At 38.6% G+C, this 22,959-nt stretch overlaps 1 protein-coding gene and 1 pseudogene across 1 annotated transcript; one reads left to right on the forward strand and one right to left on the reverse strand.

Moving 5' to 3' along the window:
* Nucleotides 1-13,852: 13,852 nt before the first annotated feature.
* On the forward strand, nucleotides 13,853-14,357 carry LOC128621758 (olfactory receptor 1L4-like; annotated as a pseudogene).
* Nucleotides 14,358-15,619: 1,262 nt separating this feature from the next.
* On the reverse strand, nucleotides 15,620-17,988 carry LOC128621249 (zona pellucida sperm-binding protein 4-like). The gene is made up of 8 exons (XM_053646874.1): nucleotides 17,542-17,988; nucleotides 17,277-17,464; nucleotides 17,094-17,191; nucleotides 16,868-17,025; nucleotides 16,579-16,771; nucleotides 16,351-16,498; nucleotides 16,192-16,267; nucleotides 15,620-16,113 (listed from the first exon to the last, which is right to left on the reverse strand). Exons 1-8 carry the CDS (start codon nucleotides 17,819-17,821, stop codon nucleotides 16,016-16,018), a joined length of 1,239 nt encoding a protein of 412 aa, XP_053502849.1. The 5' UTR covers nucleotides 17,822-17,988; the 3' UTR covers nucleotides 15,620-16,015.
* Nucleotides 17,989-22,959: the final 4,971 nt, after the last annotated feature.

The raw sequence follows: 22,959 nt of genomic DNA on the forward strand, positions 1-22,959 counted from the left end.
AAATTTGTGTTTCACAGATGTACTTCATGATTTTAATCCTGTCAAAATATGCCAATTCTGTGTTTTTCTTACACAACTGCTGTAAAAATCCCTGAGCAAATTACCTACTGTTTTTCGGTTAACTCAGTAATCCTCTGAGAAATCTAATCCTGTCCAAATGAGAATGTCTGTGATTTCTGATAATATATTTTTTTTTACAATGCTTTTCCTTGTGTGTTTTGGCCAACATGAAGTACCATAGATGCTCTTACTCACACATTTTTTCAGTATGAATGTACATTTTTTTGCTACCAGGCGAAGAAATAAAAAATAAAATCAATAAAAAGAGCCAAATCTCGTAAATTGTTAAGACTGGCCACTGTTATACCAGTGCAGGTGATTGCTCACCTTAATTTCTGCGCTCAATTATATAATGTTTCAATTACATAAGTAATCATGTCTTAATTTCATAGGATTTATTATGAGTAGCCAGTTCTATGAAATCATGTGAAGTTTATTTTTAGTAAGATTTTTTTTAATAACTCATTTTAATAAATGAAAATTAAATCAATAAATTCAGAAATTTTCTTTTTTAAAATTTAAAAGTACATATGCACGCATCCAGAGCAGGTGATCTTCTGCAATGCCCAGATGTACAAAACAGTGTACGGTAAATTGTCTGTTTGGGTTAACTTGTTATATTTTCCACCATTATATGTAAGGAAAATTAGCTGTTTAGATTTAGCTATCCATATTCTCTAGCAAATATGTAGGAAAGACTAGCAGATCAGCTCAAAAGGGGAAATTTGGCTAGTTTAGTTTTGATCAGCTCGTCCAGCAATAAGCTGAAAACTTATTCATTCATTCAAAGCGTATTCATTAATTATTCATTAGATATTACCTCTGTGGCCACCAGCAATAATACAGTGAAACATTATTTTAAGAGCATCGTAGCAAGATCTGCAATTCAAGGCAGTAGACATTTGAAAAGTGCATAAGACACGTATGTTTAAAAACAGACAAGACTTTATTAAACTATTCTATGACACATAAACTAATCTAACACACACATACATGCACACACACACACACACACACACACACACACACACACAAACACACATACATACATAAACAAAATGGGGTGAAAATGGCTTTTAACAGAGTGAATGAAGTTCAGAGTTTATAGCACAGTATGTTATTTCACAGACCATGACCTAAACGAACCATCAACTTATTAATCTAATTTCATTTCTTTAGATGGGCTTTAAAGTTAATATTATATGCACCAGTCTTAGCTAGATTCTGGGGTATTGCATTATTCCTCGTTATGTCATGGTGTTGAGGGGATTCCCACAATGGTTATTCACCATTGGTCTGGTCAGCATTTGAGTGGCGTCTCGGAAGACCAACCGGAAGGATGAACGAAACAGCGTCTAGTATGAGGGATGTTTGGAGAGCTGGTGGTGGCTCTGTCCCTCCCATGAGATGAGTTCTTAGTTGAGTTGAGAGATGCTGAGAGTGCCAAGAGAGAAGTTTGGAGAGCTTTTATTTGGTGTCGTTGGATTTGAACTCAAGCATTGTCTTAGGGTGGGGTGTAAGCCATATTCTCCACCTCTGATGTTAATCAGTCCATGTCTCTGCAAATGGATATTCCCACACTTTTCATGATCTGTGGATCAAACTTTGTTAGAAATATTAACCTATACATATAACAACATTCTGCTTGAATTTCCTTACTCTTATCCTTTAGGAAATCATGCAATTAACACACACATACCACATAAGACATATATTTAACTGTTGTTAAGTACACTACTAATAGTAAAGCACATTAATCATACTAGTACTACTATACTAATACATGCAAAATAAATGGAACAATTAGTGGCAACTTAATGGTTATAAACGTGAAGAAAATAGAAGAGAACATGGCAGAAAATAGGTGATTGCATTTGTTTTAAAGACGTATTAATTTTCACAGTCATTGTTTCTGTCCTTCCTGTCTCCCTGTAGCACTGTCTTAGGTGTCTTACATTATGGACACTGCAGTTTATTGCTCTGGCCACATCTGCAGTCCTCATGCCTCCCTGCAGCAGGCCTATGGCATGTTCACACAGGTGAGCAGGCACCCTAGGCATTTTTCTTCTGGTGAGTTAGTAGTAAGGTCTCTTTAGTGTCTTAAGTTATTGTAACTGTGACCGTATTTGCCTACTGCCTGTAAGCGTCTTAAGGACTGTTCCACAGGTGCATGTGCAACAATTGTTTATGAAAAACGTTGCTTCAACCCTTTCCAATAAAGATCTGTAAAGCTTATTTGGATTTTACAAAATTATTTTTAAAATACAGTCTCCTGAAAAAGGGGCTTATATATACACACACTTTTTCTTTTTATCTTGAACAGATGTGTACACACACACACACACACACACACACACACACACACATCAGTCAAAGACAGGGAAACATGTCTCTGTAAGATATGTGAAAAATTTATGGAGGACAGGTTTTCCAGCAAAGACTAGCAAGGTTGAAGACTTAATGCTACCCGTGTGTGTGTGTGTGTGTGTGTGTGTGTGTGTGTGTGTGTGTGTGTGTGTGTGTGTGTTATGAGGCCATCCCAAACAATGTTTTAATTAATATGAGAGGGTTGAGTTTGGGGGTAGTGTTGGGGGATAGAAACCATCATTAGCATTAGCATTAGCATTATCAAAAGCATTACACCTTTGTAATGATGATAACTATAGGTGTAGAAACATGCATGTGTGTGACTATATTTTTGTGGGCCAAATGTAATAACTAATATAGAGAAATGTGATGACAACCAATTTGGTACATTTCACCTGTTTGTGTGTATCTCACACTGTCTTTCTCCCAGTGCTCATGAGCATCATTTTCTGTGGGGGTGGGTGGGTATACCCACCATGTTTTGAAACAAATTTGCAACTAAGTTTGTTCTCTGTGTTAATGAGGGCAATGTTTGTAATCAGTGAAAAAAGCTATGGCAGTTCTGCTCTCTCGAGCATACTTATGCTGCGTTCGAGGCAACTCGGAACTTGGCGACTCGGAACTCGGATATTCCCACCTCTGACTCATCTCAAACACGGCATAAACTCTGTCAATGCAGCACGCTGTGTCATGTGTTGGAGCTTATCTGCCCATGGAGTAGGACGGTGAAATACAATACTGTTGACCCTGACAAAAAAGTTGCCTTTCTCCCTTATTTAACATTCATCTTATGAAAGCAATGTTACAAAATAAATTTTCTTCTCACAAAAGTTCAAGACCCTAGTCTGCACACACATGTTTAACAGTGTACATTCGATTTGTAGTAAATTGCCAACTAAACTTATTTAAAGAACAAGAAGTATCTTCAGAATATTTGACAAAGGATAGCTCTACTTATTTCATATAACATATATATTTACTTATCTTCACCATGGATCAACATAATCTGAGGTCTGGTCGTCTAAGAGGGCCGTCTATCAAGTCAAAGTCAGTTGTTCTGCATCATGTGGTAATCTGCCTGGATCCTAAAAAAATGTGTTAAATTGACTAAACTCCAGATTAAGGCTGACTTTACTCAAAATTACTTCTTGTGTTCTTTCATTATTAATTAGGAAACCATAAACTCAGTATATTCGGACATATTTTAAGAAAATCTATTCTCAGAAAATGAATTTAATGAGCCAAAAAACCTCAATCTGCTGATAAGATGGATGTTTCAACAAGACAACAACCCAAACATACAGTCAAAATAACTTACATGACTTAGCTAGCTTATCTACCTATCTATCTAACCTGAAACTCTTTGAAAATTTATGAATGATTTTGAAATTGAGAGTCAATCATTGGCTATAAATTTTGTTTCAAAAGCATGTCATTGATTATGCTTATGAATATGTGCCTTTAGTTATATTTATAAGACAAAATACATTATGTGTGCGAATTTTATGTGAATATATGCACTGGAGGTATATTTTACAATACAAACAAATGTCTAAATATTAAGATCAAATCCAAATAGATCAAATCTCAGTGCTGCCAGAGAGCCAACGTTAAGCATTTAAGCAAGGCCCTTAATCCTTAACCTGCTTTAATTGTCAGTTTGTATAAATATTCTGCCAAAGAAATAAATGAAAATGTAAATATATCAGCACTGGAATTTGAATCATATATTACTTTACATATATTACAATGACAATGTTATGACTGTTATTATAGTTATGTATTTAGAACTACCACTCTTCTGTACAGTACATTACGGAGTTGACAGCACAGATGAAGGAAAACACGTTAATGGGGATAACGCACTATGACATAATGTAGAGGTGTATCTAAACAAATTTTAATATCATGGAAGAGTTTTTTTTCCTGTAATTTAATTCAAAAAGTGGAATTTTCATATATTCTAGATTCATTATACATACGGTGAAATATTTCAACCTTTTTTTTGTTTTGTTTTAATCTTGATGATTACGGCTTACAGCTCATGGAAATCAAAAATCCAGTACCTCAAAATATTAGAATAAAGAATTTATAATACAGAAATGTCAGCCTTCTGAGAATGCACTCAATACTTGACTGGGGCTCCTTTTACACGAATTACTGCATCAATGCAGTGTGGCATGGAGGTATTCAGCCTGTGGCACTGCTGAGGTATTATGGAAGCCCATGTTGCTTTGATTTAAATTGAATTATGGAAAAAAAATTACTTTTCCATCATATTCTAATTTTTTGAGATGCAGTTGTATGTGCATAAATATGTTAATTAACATTAGAACTGATTTTTGTGGAGATGTCTGAGATCTTACAATTAATTTTTTCATATAGTTTATAAGAGTGTTTGGTTATTTTAAAGGAGTACAGTAAAAGGGAAAACATCATTACATACTGAATATTATAGTTTATAGGTTTTATATGATTATTATATACATTATTTATGGTTTATAGGATTTATAGGATTATTATATACATCAATTAAGAAACTATTAATAGTGTTTTGAAATAATGTTAACACATAAAATATCAAAATATTTTATGTATTAGGTTTATAGTTTAATCAAGTTATTAGTTCAGTAGTTCAGTAGACCTTGATCAACACAATGATGGATGTCGCCAACCAATTATGCATTTATTTTTACAAAATTACACCATCAGTGCTTATACCATTATCAGGAGACTTGTTAAATGTTAGTCTCACTTGACAACCCCTTTATGTACAGTAACATAGTAACACTTTTTTGTTGTTCATTAGGTTAATTATTGTAGCTTGTTTATGTGGTTGTCACATGCCATGGGCATCTCTCCTGAGCATGCCATCATTTCTGTAAACTATGATAATAACTCTTGAGGGAATTAATTGTTTAAAGAGTTATGTTCTCCAAAGAATGATATGAGATGAAAGAATCATATATGTAACTTGATCATGTCATGTTAAGAATGTAGTGCTAAACATTTTCTTAGATATTGATTGTGTACTACTGGTTTGACTAGCTAGATATTTAAAGTAAAAAAAAAATTATTATTATTATTATTAGTAGTAGTAGTAGTAGTAATAGTAGTAGTATACAAATTAGATTAAAGCTGTCTGGCTCATGTAAATGCTATACATCAATTTCTTGACAAAACCTTATGACAATGACTTTTATTCATTTATTAAAAGTTTACAACAGATTTATGTCAGCAATCACATATATAAGCCCATAATTAAGCCAGTACTGTTTTACCCCTCTATAGTATGGATTATGAAACCATTAAAAAAAGTTTTTTTTTTTTTCTACATAAAATACAATACATAAACATAATTCATATTTATTTTCAGATACAGACACTGTATTTCTAACTATCCATCCATCCATCATCTATACCGCTTATACTTTTCAGGGTCACGGGGAACCTGGAGCCTATCCCAGGAAGCATCGGGCACAAGGCGGGGTACACCCTGGACATGGTGGTATTTCTAACTACGTTGTTTACAAATGCAATATTATATAGCTACATAATAGTTCCATTATGGCCTAGTGTGATTCCTCTATAGTACATACAGTGGTGCTTGAAAGTTTGTGAACCCTTTAAATGTTTATATAAATTTGAATAAATATGACACAAAACATCATCAGATTTTCACACAAGTCCTAAAAGTAGACCAAGAGATCCAAATTAAACAAATGAGACAAAAATATTATACTTGGTCACTTATTTATGTTAAGGAAAATGACCTAATATTACATATCTGTGAGTGGCAAAAGTATGTGAACCTCTGGGATTAGCAGTTTAACTTGGAGGTGAAATTAGAGTCAGGTGATTTCAATCAATGGGACGATGATCAGGTGTGAGTGAGCACCCTGTTTTATTTAAAGAACAGGGATCTATCAAAGTCTGATCTTCACAACACATGTTTGTGGAAGTGTATCATGGCATGAAAAGAGGAGATTTCTGAGGACTTTAAAAAAAAGAGTTGTTGATGCTCATCAGGCTGGAAAAGGTTACAAAACCATCTCTGAATAGTTTGGACTTCACAAATACACAGTCAGACAGATTGTGTACAAATGGAGGAAATTCAAGACCATTATTACCCTGCCCAGGAGTGATCAAACAACAAAGATCACTCCAAGAGCAGCACGTGTAATAGTCTGTGAGGTCATAAAGGAGCTAGGGTAACATCTAAGCAACTAAAGGCCTCTCTCACATTGGATAATGTGATGGCAGGGTTGCAAGGAGAAAACCACTGCTCTCCTAAAAGAACACTGCTGCTCATCTTCAGTTCAAAGATCATGTGGACAAGCCAGAAGGCTAATGAACACTGCCTCCCATCTTCAGTTCAAAGATCATGTGGACAAGCCACATGGAAGGCTTATGGAAAATGTTTTGTGGATGGATGAGACCAAATAGAATTTTTGGTTAGAGTTTCAGTAAAATTAGCCTAAAATGCCTATCCAAGGCATACCCAAAGTAAAATTCAAGCTGTTTTTGAACCATTTGGAGGACATGCATGGTTTTGCCAATTATTTTAAAACATGATACTCAGAAGTTATTTTCCACAGAATCACTGTACATGCTACTGCTACTGAGTAATAGAAGTTTGAACACACCGAAACAGATGGGTTTTTTTTTTTTTTTTTTTCTGCATACAGATGCCTGCAGGTGACTACAGCTGAGAGCTATTAGCGGGAAAGCACAACTGGACCAAAGCATGAAGCATTTCCTAGTCCAGTTTCTAATTTGATAACAATACCAAATAAAATTAATAAGGGTGTGTGCATGTTTGTTTTTTGTTTTCTTTTACCAAAACCTTTCCAAAGGGCCCTTGTTAACAATGTACACATAACTAGGATAAAAAGGCTGCTACTCTTTCTACTTTTTTCTTATAATATCACATATCTACCAATCTAATGTATATTCATAATTGAAACTTTTATGCATTTCTGTGCCATTGTTTACAGAGCTTTACACGGCTACTTTTAAATTGCATTGTTGAAACACACCTGTGAAGCATGATCTCATTCTTTTCAGCAGTTCAGTGGCTATACAATAGGCAAGTCATCTCTACAGCCGGGAGCATTCAGCTCATGCAATTCACATAGGAATGGGCAAAGGAGCTTCTCTTCAGCACAGACACTCATTGGATTTTGAAGCCTATATGGAAGCCCCTATTGGTTCAAATGTGGTGTCATTCAATAGGTCACAGCCAGGGAGCCATTTTGAGATCTATCGATTAGGCATGATCACACGCATGTTGAACTGATAAGGAGAAACATTGATCTTCTGAGATCATTTGGAACGATGCAGCTGCAGTTCATGTGGATTTACTGATGTAAAATGTGTTTTGGACTAAATATTTTCACATAATTAGATTGTTGGACCTTTGCCAGTGTAACAAGACTGTTTTTGTTGGAATATTATGGATCAGTGGACTGCTATAAGGCTTAAAGGGTGAGCTGCCACTGTTTGTTTGTATGCTGGTGGTCTGACAAAAACGTTGATTGTAGCTGCTGTTGTTATTGTATCTTTAAAGGGTTCATATTGCTTGAATCACAAGATTATTAGTTTTCCAACAGTATATTGCATGGGTACATATTTACTATGTACAGCTGTATAAATGGCAAAGTTTTTGTAATAGCGTTGCAAAAAGTGTGTTTAAATGCATTATGCATTAAGAAGCATTATGCTTGGAGAAAAGAAAACACTGCATTCCAGCATAAGAACCTTATCCCATATGTGAAACATCGTGGTGGTAGTGTCATGGTTTGGACCTTTTTTGCTGCATCTGGGCCAGGACAACTTGGCATCATTGATAGCACAATGAATTCTGAATGGCACTAGAAAGAGGATGTGATCAGAGCCAGACTAGATCTCAGAGGTGAAAGTGTGCATGTTTCCTCCTAGCATTATAATATCCAGCTTTTCTCACATGCTGCAACCCAATTCTGTGCCTCCTACGTCATTTCCTTTTGTTTTTCTACCACTAGATAGGTGGCTTGGTCTGTCATTGGGGATTGATGTATTAATCGCTCCAGTGGTCCTTAGAAGGGTCTGCCAGTCATGACCCTTTGAGTCAGGTTTGTGTGCAGGTGGTGACATGTGGTGAGTTTTTGTGATACCCCCCACTTTTTTCAGAGTTCCATCAGTAGCAACGATGTAAACTGGGGCTCACAATCAGAGACCAGGTATTTGGGAATTACCCATCGGGTGAAGATTTCCTCCCTGAGAACCTTCAGGATCGTAGGGGTCTTGCTGTATTATAGAGGAAACATTTCTACCCACTACGCAAAGAAGTCGACAATTATCAGCAGGTAAGTGTTTCATCATTTACTGGTGGGGAAAGGTTGATTCCCAGGGTGTACCCAGCTTCTGGCACCTCGGTGGACTTCATGAACCTGGATGGTTTGGTATTTTCATGTTTGTATTTCTGACAGGTGGTACACAGTTTCACATCCTTTTGCACTGTTGGCCACGAGGCTACTTCCAGCACCCGTAGCAGGAGCTTCATCTGTCCTAGATGGCCCCCTAGTGGGCTAGAGTGGAAATAGTGTAGGAAACGTGGGATCAAGCTTAGTGGCACTATGAGTTGGTATTTCTCTCCTTGACCTTTTAGTGGGAGCTTCCTATACAGTATGCCTTGTTGGTCATCAAAGCTGACTAGGTGTTCTTTGATGTTGTAGTGTAGCTTTTAATTGTTTCACATGTCGATGACGTTCAAGTATGGAGCTATATCCATGGAGGGAAGTTTGAAGGCCCTTGTCAAAGCATCCTGTCCGGTGTTGAGACAACCTTTTCGATAGTGCACTTTGAAGGTGAATTATTGCAGTTGCAGGGTCCATCTTGTCAGGCGTGAGGAGGTCTTTGGGCAGTTGAACACCCAGGCCAAAGCTGCATGGTCAGTAAAGACCTCAAATCCACTCCTTCCAGGAAATGTCTCCACTTTTCTACAGCCCAGACCACAGCCAGACACTCCATCTCTGAGGTAGAATAATTACACTCAGTCCTTTTTCATGTCTTTGACGCATACGCAATAACCTTCTCACCCTTCTCAGATTGCTGGGTTAAGATGGCCCCTAGTCCAAGCTCACTGGCGTCAGTGTGGACTTAGAAAGGCAGGTCGGCAAAACCCAGAATGAGATTATGGTACCATCCTGCCAACCCCAAGAAGTACTGCAGAGACTTCAAGTCTGTTGGTACCGGATAGTCTGATACCACTTGAGATTTCTCTGCATCCACTTCGACTCCTCACCGTGAGATGATATGGCCCAAGAACTTCAGCTATTGTTTGAAGAAGTGGCATTTGTTTTCATATTGAGGGTGAAGTTGGCCTGGGTGAGCTTCTGCAGTACAGCACTGATGTCTTTGGTGTGTTGATTGCAGGTCTAGGAGTATATGATAATGTCATCGATGTATACGAAGCAGATCGTTCCTCTCAGTCTGGTTAGTACTTGTGCCATCAGATGTTGGAAAGTGGTAATTGTGTTTCATAATCCATATGGCATTTTCTTGAATTGGTATAGGCTTTTGCTGGTAATAAAGGCAGTCTTCTTTTTGCTCTTCTCCTCCATCTCCACTAGCCAGTAGCCGGACTGCAAATTCAAGGTCATGAACCAGGAAGCGCCTTCCAAGGATTCCAGGATGTCATGCAATATGGGCATTGGATAAGCATCCGGTATGGTCTTGCTGTCTACCTTCCTGTAATCGATACAAAACCGGTATGATTGTTCCGGTTTGGCACTAGAACCACAGGTGAGGACCATGGTGATGAGAAGGGCTCTGTAATGCCATCTCGTAGCATTTTCTACACATGATCTTCTATAATGTTCTTTTTCAATGGTGACACTCTGTACGCTCTGCTGTTTTCTGGTGCTTCATCCAGGGTGGAGATACAGTGCTTCACCATGGCAATCTGGCCCAGAGTATTGGACATGATGAATGTCCATGTTTCCAACAGCTTCCTGAGCTCCTGCTGGTAGTCAGAGTTCCACTGGGAAGAACACTGGTCGCGAAACCATTATTCCTTCAGCATTGAAGTCCTTAAAGAATGTGAAGATAATCCCCAGCACATAGAAACTCCGAGTTGAGCGTGCTCATTCTACTGTCTCTATGCCGGTTTATGTTTACTTCCGTAAACAACACATGCCGTTACGTGATGATATAACCGGAGGTGAGTCCACATAAAGTCTTGCGATAGCGTGAGCATAAAGCCAAACACAATGCTGATGGTGTCAGTCAGACAGTGCTAATAACTAACATGTGATATTAATTAAAAATTATTAAACATACAGGTATTTAAAACATGGACATTATGTGGCAATGCTACAAAGTGAAACACAAAGCAAGTCCACCTTCTGAATGGCTCAAAAGGAACAAAATTAGGGCTGTGGTACCACAGAAAAGATCATCCAGAGATTACAAGTTTGAATCCCAAAAATGCCACAACCATCCATGGCCAGTAATACAAGAGAGCTAAATTGGACCTGCTGTCTGGGTAGCATACTCTCTTCCCTGTCAGACACAGCAGCAGTATGCAGATGGGCAGATATCACTTTCTTCTAAGTGTGTTACATCCTATAATGCAGCATGTGCAGTAGTCTGAGATGCAGTTGACTGGGTTCATGTGTCTCTGAGAAAACTTACATTTTGTTTGCTGCCTTTTAAATTAAACATTTAACACATGCACTTGCATCTGTACCTCCACTGTGATACAGTACCTTTATTTCAGTGTAAGAACCAGTGTAGGCATACATGTACATATATAATAACAATAATATAATTGAATGCATGAACCATATATGGCCAAAGGATTGTGGACACTTGCCCATCGGATCCATACATGATTTTTGAACACCCCATTCCAGATTTAGTCCCCCTTTGCTGTTGTAATAATCTCCACTCTTCTGCGAAGGCTTTCCACTTGATTTTGAAGCGTGTCTGTGGGGATTCATGCCCATTCAGCCACAAGAACATTAGTGAGGTCAGGCACAGATGGCAGGCATGAAGGACTGGGGTGCAGCTGGCATTCCAGTTCACAAAGGTGTTCCGTGGGGTTGAGGTCCTGTGAGTGTTGGCCTTTTTTCAGCTTTACCATTAAGCACTAGCTGAAATAAATAAATAAATAAATAAATAAATATTAATTGCTTGTTGCTCCAATCCTGGGGCATATCATAAAGGAACTCCATAAAGTATAAAAAATAGTATTAAAATGTATAAAACCTATGTGCAAAGAGTCATGAAACCACGCTCACTCTCAAATCAGGACTCCTTAAATTAAATGTACCATTGAATTAATTTCCGCTAATTAATGGTGGATTGCACTAAAGAGTGACGTAATGAATCATGTCCCCTCATACTGTATTTGTACACAATCAATAACCCCAAGAAAATTATCATTAGGTCAGCTTCAACCTCTTCCAATCTGACTTTGTCCTTGGTGCCACAGTTATAGATTACCTAACTTAAATTAAGTTCAATTAAATTTTATTTATATAGAGAGGCTCTAACAATGGACATTGTTTACATAAATCTGGATGCAGTCTCTGGCATGATATGAGGAAGAAACTTTGAGAGGAACCTCAGATGGAATGCACTACAATTCTCATTGTTGTTGACATATCTTCCAAGATGTGCCACCTAGTACCACTAATGGGATTACCCTCAATCCCTCAAACAAAAGAATGTTTATTTAACTTTTTTGATTATTCAATCTTCCAGAACACACAGTTTCTGACCAGGAGCAGTAGTTCATCTCCTATTTATGGAAAGCTATGTTTTACGTGTGTCAGGCAATTATATGTCAGACTATCACCCACAATCTAATGTCAAGTGGAGAGATAGAATCAAGAGCTAGATCATTACTTGTGCTGCTATTGTAGTGATCAACAGGGAGTCAGGTCAGGGTGCATGGACTTGGACTGAGTATGTCAAAAATTTGTTAAGAAATGTGCCCAGATATGGATGTTGATATGGAGAACGTCTAGTATTTTAGGCACTTGCATTTGAATGCTTCTTTGCTCTATATATCAAGAAGAAACTTTTCTTTTGTAAAAATTTGAAGCACAAAGTAAAGTGACAAGTTCAACCGATCACATAATTCAACTGCTGGCTCCATGAGGTGATAGCTTTCATACATGATGTGGACTATACTTTAAAGCAAACATTAGACCACCAGTTTTAAGTGGACCAACGATCAATATCCTGTACTGCACATAGGTGGAAAAAATATTTCACACGTGACCAAATGTAATTGTCAGTGGCCTTGGGCTTAGAACAATGTATTAATGTTAAAAGTCCTTAATGGGGTTTATTATTGCAGTTAATAATGCAGTTATTTCTCTCACAAAATCATAAATATTCTATATTATTGAGTATATGGAAAAATATAGTAGTTACGTTCTTTTTTTTTTCTCTGAGGAGAAATAGTATTTTGCAAATGCTGAAACATGATTATCCTCTAACAATTATTTATGATCTCTGTTATATGAAGAGAAACATGACAAGCACATAGTGATCCTTTTCTTTTGCCTAAATGTCACATCAGTGAATATTTCTGGTATTGAATTTGAGCACAAAAATGATACATTTACCTGCTCATTAACTGGTTCAAAAATGTGTAAAAAGTAATGACTACTAAATAGACAATTAACCCTATTTATGGTGAACTGAAGTTCTTTATGCTCTAATTAGGTACTCAAGAGAAATGTGTGGTATAATTAGGTGAACTACTGCTGTTTCTTTGTTTGTACACACAGTAGCTAATTAATCCCAAATCACCATTTACCTTTTTGTCAACGCTTTTTATTTGTGATTATAACTGGGTCTTTTGTCCAGGTTCAGTGGACTAATTGTACTTTGATTGTAAGTCAAGCTTCTATTATGTATCGCATGTAATAGAGCATTGTAGGAAGCATTATATAATTTTGCTTTTCCTTACTTTGAAATGTCATGTGCATGAAGTTTTTTTTTTTTTTTTTTTTTTTTTTTTTAATGTTTAATGAAATAAAAATTGTTATTTTTCAAATGACTAGCACCAATAGCACAGATTCATTTGATAAAGGATTCCATCTAGTTGCTTACAATTCTTTGGGCAATAAGAACTACCTGATACAGGCAATGGCAATTATTTACCTGATTACTTTACTATGTAATTGTACCCTTCTCTCTGTAATCTGGATGAACTCCAGTTTACAGAACCCCAAGTTTCTTGTGGTTTGTAATCTCGGTGTAGTTGACATTGCTACAAACAGTGATATTATTCCACGGATGGTGCCTGTATTTGTATTCAACCTCAATCACATCAGTTTTGAATTGTGCTCCTCCCGAATGTTTTTCATGCACTTTTTTGGTGACATGGAGTCATTGCTTTCCTTTGCACTAACTTCCTATCAATACTAATCTGAGGATGGTGCTTATCATAACCGGGCTTTGGCTTCTGGTATTTTTGATTGAGCTTTACCCTGTAGCTCTGGCCAGTGGTATGTCCTATTGTAGATCAAGGGTGGTGCCAAGCTGTTGTTGTGAGCATGGCCAAGTTTACAAGCTAGCCTGTACTAGCCTGAAGAGATACTTCATATAACAGGAATATGGCAACTACTAAGACGTTAACTGTTCCGTATGGCGCTCTAACATTTATTATTTGCTCATATGTCATAGTGGTTGTGGTAGTGTTGCGAGCTGCATCTACAACCCAATGCTGGAAGGCCTTCAACACCTGTCTTACTCACATGGTTCTGGTGCTTATTTATTATATGCCAGTCATTTTGGTTTACATACTAGGGAACTTGCGATTAGTGCAATCAGTTGATCTTTTCACAACAATTCTGACAGTGTCCACTGCACTGCCGGCCATGTTAAACCCTATAGGGTTTAACAGCAGTGCACCGCTGCCTGATTAATTCATAAAATGAGCTCTGTGCAGCGAGAAAATAAATTGTTATTAATTATTTTCTCACGTACGTTCAGTATCTCTTCATAAATCCTTTGGGTCTTATGGAGTTGTCCCTCCAACTTCTCCACTGACCCTTGCAGTGTTTGTACCCGGTCCTTCAGGAAGGCGTTCTCATTCTTCAGAGTACTCTGAGTGCGTGCAATTGATATGTTTTTCAGACACTACAAATTACCAACATTAGTACATTGTTGTACTCCATACATGTTTATATTAGAAGTACAAATTAATGCAAAGCTTTTCTCACTTACCTTCAATAACTTGGCACCTTTCCCGTGAGTCTCACACAGCTGTTCCTTCAACTTCTCCATTGAGTCGTGCAGTGTTTTTTCATGCGCCAACAGAATGGAGTTCTCGTACTCCGGCTGAGTGTTGGACTCTAGAGCAATCTTATCTTTCGCCTCAGCTTCAGCCAGAGAGGACTGGACGTTTAACAAAAGATGTTATCAGCTTTATTTACTTAAAATAAATGAGTTTCTCAAATTATCATCCCAAGACAATTAATTTTCATTTTTGTTACCTTTTATTGCAAATACTTAATATCTTTATCCCAACATTTGACTCCGTTATACAGGTACATGCATTATGTGTGTAAACAAAAAGTGTGCACACACACACACACCACATCATAGCTTTTGAAACTGAACATTAACTTCCAAAGACAATTTTTTTTTATTCTCATAGTCTTATTCCACTTGAAAGCAGGCTGTACAACTCCTATCTAAAACATTCCAAAACACTGCACTGTTAGTGCTTTTTGTACATGTACTGTTAAAGTATATTTATGTTTAGCTTATTTTCTTTTGAATTTGTATGTCAGTTGTTAAAAAAAAAAATATATTTTTTATAAATCTCACATACTGAAAATGCTCATTCTGACCACTAGATGGTATATGTTTTTCCATCCACTTCACACACTGAAGGGTATACCATCTGTTCAAATCTGGTTTTATGAGTAGCTACTACACCTACAGGACAGCTCATTGAGTTTAGGGCTGTATTCTGCTAATTAGTAGCATTTGAGGAATAAAAACACTTATTGGAAAATCATCCACAACAGGGCAGTGTGATGAAGCAGGATTACCATCACCACCCCAAAGGCGGTCATTTTCCTTTAACAGCACATGCCCCTGCTAAACATGTTAGGTCCTGTTCTCACTTACATTACAGTAGCTATAAACAGCCATCCCCTCTTCTGCCTCGCAAAAGTTTATTTATAGGATTCAAAGCCAACCAATAGAGGTTTACATTAGTCAGTCATCCTATGCATAGATGTACTTTTTAATTCACCCACCCCTTATTTAACCAGGAAGGTGCCATTGAGTTGTACCCTCCCTTAAATCCTGATCAAGACAGCAACACATTTAAGTTTTACAGTAAATTCCCCCCCCCATTTGCAAGTCATGCTGGATTACAGCTATGAGTAAGCACCATGTATAAGCCAACATGTATTGAGAGTACATGCAAGATATCACGAGTGTAAATGTTACTCCAGTGATCACAACTCAGAACCCATCATAGATGAATTGTGCACAAGCTGAATGTAGCCTAGACACTTGAATCGAAACAGCCAGATTGAAAGTAAAAGATATTTTATTCTCCATCACTTTAAACAAACTGAGGTGAGGAGCTTTTGGTAAAGATCACACGTCCACTAGACACTACTCCTGAGGCATGAGGAGAGCCTTCTGCAGCAGCATCTCTTCCTAATGAGGGAAAAAGAAAGAGCAAATCCATAAGCCAGTCAAACGAAGAATCAAACAGTGTTGAGGTGGTCCACCTACTTCTTCTGGCACACGTTGGTTCACAAGAGTCTTGTGCAGTTGGAAGACATACAGCTGTACTGCAGTGGATGTAGAGCTGAGGAAAGACAAATTAAGCAGTCAAACCCATTTCATGTACAGCAGCATGTGCAAGAGCATAAAGAGAACTCCAGCCTTTACCGTCTCATCCATTGGATCCATAGATTCTGGATCCACAAATGTGAACATCTTCAGGACAAAGCGTCTGTAATGGGTAGGATACGCAAGTCCAGACATCCCATTAACTGGCATCAGCTTGGTCAAATAACGGTCATCCCTGTATGGGCACCTTTGGAATACACAAGGTAGTCACTTCCTGTTCAATACAGGAACTGGACTACACAAGCAGAAGACCTGTGAAGAACTTACCCATTCACCAGAAGATCCCACTGGGGAAGGCTGTAGGGGTTAGGGGAAGCAGTCGCCCAGCAGCCTCCCAAAACCAGGACAATATTTGGATCAGTTCTTCCCACCATGTGCACTTCAACATACACTGGTTCCCTCAGAACCTTAGTCACAGGGTAGTCAACAGCACTGTAGTATGAGGTAAAGGCTACTTCATCTGATAGGTGGCAGGAGGAGGACACGGAGATAAAAATCCTGTTCAAACCATTCACAATTCAGACTGCAGTCTAATATCCAAACAGGAGTTTCTCACCTTCTGCACACCCCTTTGCAACACAGTGACCATTTCCTAGTCTTAGTTCTACTTGGAGTGGTCCAGAAGCAACAATGGACGGAGGATCAGCATTGGCTGAAGGGTCAATAGCCAGAGTGGCAAAGCTAACACCTGAATATTTACACTGGAAGTGAAGCCTACAAAGGAAACAATAGTTCAGTACAAGCCTTAAAGAATCTTCTGCCATGAGTTTTAGTTAGCTTACTCATAGTGAGTGTCTCTGGTGATTGCGCCTCGGGGTCCAACTCCAACTTCATAGGAGGAGAGCATCCTGTTTTCATAGATCACATAACCACCTTGTACCTGGACAGAGTGGAATAGCAGAGCACACACCTTCCAGACTACTTAACAAAATCAAACATCTATTGGGGAACAATTAAACACAAACCATCATGGTCGTCCCACAAGCAGTTACAGGAAACTGGTATATAGCAAAGGCTGTATTCGAGTCAACAGGACTACAGGGTCCACTGTTTCCTCCCAACATGCTGATGGACTCCAGGCTTATCCTGGGAACTGTTGTATCTCTGGCCACCACCAGCACAAACTGGCCATCAAGGGTACACTGGACAGTCACTAACAATACCAAAAAAGAGAAAGGAATCAGTTAATCATTTTTAACAATCAAAATTCAGATAGGACTCCAATCTTACCCGTTTTCCCATAATAGCACTGTCGGCCATCAAAACAGCAGTTTATAGTGGTGCACTGATCACCGTTGATACCTGGTTCTCCACAAGGAACCCTTTCATAGTCTTGCACTTGGCATTTTGCAACCTGGCCAGGCATCTGCGGCTGCAAAGTGGGCTTCACAGGAAGCTGAGGAGCTTGAGGTGGCATTTTTACAGCTTGTGGAGATGCAGATGTACTGCTCACATAGTTGAAAACCAGAAAAAGCCCCACAAGTGCAAAACATACCCTTATATTTGCCATTGCTCCCAAACAGCACACACCAATATTGAGACAATCGGCAACAGTGGCCTTTTATTGTGTCTTTCGTCTTAATTGTATCTGGAGTCTCCGCCTACTCAACTAGTCATTAATAGTGTTCCAGCCGTGTCTCACCATTAACTGCTTTAATCATTGCGTTCATGTTAATGGCGGTCATTTTGAGAGGTGTTTGAAATAGATATTTCTTCGAGCTACTTGTCACATTAATTGTCTGTGAGAGTAATGTAATGCTAACACATGCAAGCCTTAGTTATATAAATTAGATGGCAGTTAATCAACAGAAAAAATACATCCATCCTTTTAATGTATGCATTTAAATTAAAAATAAATTTTTGTCTGAAGTTTAAATCAGTATTGTGAAAAGGTGCATAAGCCGAACATAAAATTTTAACATAAACCACAAACACTTCACATTTTAATTACTTCTAATGTTAAAAGTGCCGTGGTTTTAAAATGGCTAGTGCAGACATTATTTATTTCCTTCAATATTCACATCCACAGTATTTTTTTTTAGTCTTGACAGTGAATAGCTGCTTGTAGCTTAGGTTACTTTTATTTTGACAGAGATTTGTTTCCTTGTAGGGTATCAGTGTGAAGCTACAATCACAAAGATGAAGCCAGACAAAACTACAAAATAAAAGTTGCCCTGAACAACAAACTTCATTCAAAAGAGTATATATATATATATATATATATATATATATATATATATATATATATATATATATATATATATATAATTTATTTTTATTTCTTTTAAACCTCAAAGTGCCTTTTCATGTTGGTTAGAAAGTGAAATATCATGATTATAAATATATTTTATTAAGAGCAATGATAATATTTAATCTATGTGACTATTAGTAAACATGTACTAATGCCTCCATTTAGCAACTTTAGAATGTGTTACGGGTTCAATGTGATGGTTCTTTTATTTATATGGTTTATTTATAGATTTCTACCCAAGCAAACCGAGGGTTTTTCCTTAGTTCCATTTGCCCAAATGGAGGGACCTCTCTGGCCAAACTACAGGTTCTTTTAGTCAGTGTGAAGGTTCTTTCATGCTAGCAGAAGACTCTCCTAACTCCCAACTCCCAGAATAATCAGGGTTCTTTGTGTGGAGCTTAAGGTTCTTAGAGAGCTCAGTGTTATTCTGCCCAAGCTGAGGGTCCTTCTGCACAAATCACCGGTTTTCACATCCATGCTAAAGGTCCATCTTCCAAACTGTGGGACCTTCTGATCAAACTGGGTGTTTTTCTGCTCAAAATGAGGGTTCTTTCACCCAGTCTGAAGGTGCCTAAACCATAGCTAAGGACAGTCTCAGCATAAATCAGGGTTTTTCTGTAAAGCTTTTTCATCATGGATTCTTTCACCAAAACTCAGGGTTGTACCATCTCAAACATGCCCCATTTACATTCATAAAGCGATCTAGTAGAGCTCTAGTGTTCTGTATGGTTCTGATGAGACTATCGGGCAGCCCAGATGTGTTCAGATTGAACCACTCACAGGCAAGGCCTATAGTGCCAAAATCTCTGGGTGAGGGTGTAACCCCCCCACCCCCACCTTCGACAACAGGTCTCTGTGTAGCGGAAGAGACCATATATAGAGCATATATATGATCTCCACCAGCCGGTATTTCCCTGGCCAACGTGGAGCCATTAGTATTAGTCTCAATCCCTCCTCTCTCACTATGTGGAGATAGAAGATATAAGCCACTACCGTAGTTTTGTCCATTTGTATGAGGACATGATGCCCTTCCAGGAAGGGAAGAAAGTGTCTCAGCGTTAGGAAAACTGCAAGTATTTTCAGATAATTTATGTGGAGATTGGTCAGACGTTGACCCCATCTCCCATTTATTACAATGCCCTTGGTGATCTGCTTGGTTTGGACCCCTGGTGTGTTTGCTGCCCCCGTGTGTGTGTGTGCGCGCATGCGTGGGGTTCAGTCCTGCTCACTGGTACTGCTCATCTTCTATCGCTCTCATGTCCTGAAAGTCACAAACACACAAAACACAGCGGTCAGCACACATCTGATTTCATGTCTGGGTGTAAAAGTGTTTTGCGTACATTAAAGCACATATGAATTCTCTCCATCCGTTTCTGCCCCCAGACTGGCAGTAAAACTGACCAGTGACAGAGCGCGTGAACGCTGCAGCAATAACCGGCACTGACTTCCGGTTACAGATTTTAAACTAAAAGTGACGGTTACACTGGGATTTTAAAAAATGACAGCTCATGACATCTCTCTGTGCAAACGTTTGTACACCTTTAGTTGAAAAGAACAAAGAAATGTATAATAAACTCTCTCGCCTAAACTCTCTATTTAAAGCCACACCCACTCTGTCTGTCTGCCCATTCTTTCACGCCCACTCTGCCTTTCGCTCTATAACACACAAAGAACCAGAAAGTTCATTTCAGAGTCTCTCTCTCACACACACTCACTCTCTCAGTGTGTGAGTGCAAGAAAATGGCAGAATCCAGTATTTCAGTAGATCAGTTCAGCTGTCCAGTGTGTCTGGATCTCCTGAAGGATCCAGTAGTTACTCCCTGTGGCCACAGTTACTGTAAGGTGTGTATTAATGGCTGCTGGGATCCGGAGGATCTGAAGGGCGTCTACAGCTGTCCCTAGTGTGGAGAGACTTTCACTCCAAGGCCTGTTCTACGCAGGAACAACATGCTGGCTTAAGTGGTGGAGAACCTGAAGGAGACTAAACTCCACACTGCTTCTCCTGCTCACTGTTACGCTGGACCTGGAAATGAGGAGTGTGATTCCTGCACCGGGATAAAACACAAAGCCGTCAAGTCCTGTTTGGTGTGTCAGGCCTCCTATTGTGAAGATCATCTTAAACCTCACTATCAGGCTCCTGCCTTTAAGAAGCACAAGTTAGTTGAAGCCTGTGCAGAGCTCCAGGAGAAGATCTGCTCGATTGAGATCTTCTGTCGTACTGACCAAAGATTCATCTGTTGTTTGTGTTCGATGGATGATCACAAAGGCCATGATACGGTTTCAACTTAAACAGAAAGAACTGAAAAACAGGTGAGAACTGGACATCATTATTCTGTTAAAAGTCAAAATATATCTATTCATAATCTAATTTCTATTTAGTTGTGTGTGTGTGTGTGTGTGTGTGTGTGTGTGTGTGTGTGTGTGTGTGTGTGAGTGAGAGGGAGAGAGAGAGAGATACACTACATACTGTGTAACATGACTGGAAAATTTCCAAATGTGTTTGAAGTCTCATTTGTGAGTACACACCATCAACTAAATGACATGAAAAGTGATTGTGGAATTATAAAAAGTGGGGAGAACTCTGGGAACTTGAGTTGGACCTCTGGGTGGCTTCTGCTTCATGCTAAATAACCAGGCCCCAAATAACCTCATTTCCAAAACCCTGTATCTGTTGTTCTGGGTGTAGGAGTCCTGATCAGGGTTGAGGTGGATCTGGAACTTCTCCTAGTAACACCAGGCACAAAGCAGGAGAATTCATCCTGTAGGCCACCCTGGAGCACAATGCTCCACATTCACACACTCATTCACACCTGGGGGAATTTAATATAGCCAGTTCACATATCTGCATGTTTTGTGGGAAGTAGGAGGAAACCAGAGAACCCAGAGGAAACCCACACAACCATGGGGAGGACACACAAACAGTAACCCAGGACCCTAGAGCTGTGTAGCTGTACTGCTACCTACTACATCAATTGGGAACAACTAGGGTTCAGGCATGATGTTTATCACAACTTTTAGTTATTTCATAACCCCAATTCAATTTTCTGCAGGTAAAAAAGATTAATGGTGTAGTTCAGTACAGTGAATACTGCTGAATTCTGTTAATGTTTCTGTAACAAAAACAGCATTATTTCTGCCAGCTGCCATTTTCACACAAAACTAAGCTTATTATGTAACAAGTGCTGAAGAAAATATGAACATAGAAGTTACTTTGTTTTGGGTCTCTATTTTAGTCAATGTAATATTTCTAGTTTTAATTTAATTTCTAGCACTAATGCTTTTTTGTCCAATTTATTTTGTATTTTTATGTATATTCCTTTACTACAATCATGTAGAACATAAGCTCCTGATGCAGAAATAATGAAACATATTTTATTTGGTCTCAGAATGAGCTACAGGAGGAGCAGATGGAATCCCAGCAGAGGATCCAGGAGAAGCAGGAGAAGGTGCAGGAGCTGAAACAGAGTGTGGACACTATTAAGGTGAGGAGTGAAAAACCACACACATACAAACACACACACACAAATGGATGTCTAGAGGGAGACTCTTTTTTAACCTTTTCGTGCGTGTGTGTGTGTGTAACAGAGGCATTCACAGGCAGCAGTAGATAAGAGTGAGAGGATCTTTACTGAGCTGATCAGCTCCATGGAGAAAAAGCGCTCGGAGGTGAAGGAGCTGATCAGAGCTCAGGAGAAAGCTGAACTGAGTCGAGCTGAACGACTCCTGAAGCAACTGGAGCAGGAGATTGCTGATCTTAAGAGGAGAGTCACTGAGCTGGAGCAGCTTTCACACACACACACAATCACATCCACTTCCTCCAGGTAACACTCACTGTCTGATCTACAGAGCGTGCTGTTCCTTAAAGTTTCCTCCTAAAAGCTCATTACAGCAACAATAAATGTTCCTGTCTGAGATCACAAGTGTGTCCTAGTCTGATTCAGTCTGAGATTCATTCGTTCCTCTCCTACACTTTTCTCCTTCTCTATTATGTGTTTCCTCTCTGTAGAGTTTCGTGTCTTTCTGTGACCTGCTCATGTAGCCACAGCGGCATCGGGCAGGGTAAATTAATAATAATGCTAACGCTACAAGCTGGGTCTAATTCAAACTTCTTTATTAAATAATTCTTCACCAATCATAATCAAGAGTAGTAACTGTTCAGTCTGTAAACATATAGTACACTGCCGCTCTCTCTTCACTAACTCTAATAGACAGCACATTTACTTCATTTAAACTAACGGTTGCCAGATCTCACTAGAAAAGTCAACTCCAGTTTAATTTAATCCAATAATAATTTAAATCCCCCGAAAATGCAATATTATCAGCAGACATGGCACCACTGTACTGGGAGAACTCATCTAAAACTGATAAACAAACACAAAAACAACTAATAAAATGTA

The sequence above is a fragment of the Ictalurus furcatus genome, chromosome 17, assembly GCF_023375685.1.
Source record: "Ictalurus furcatus strain D&B chromosome 17, Billie_1.0, whole genome shotgun sequence".
Lineage (NCBI taxonomy): Eukaryota > Metazoa > Chordata > Actinopteri > Siluriformes > Ictaluridae > Ictalurus > Ictalurus furcatus.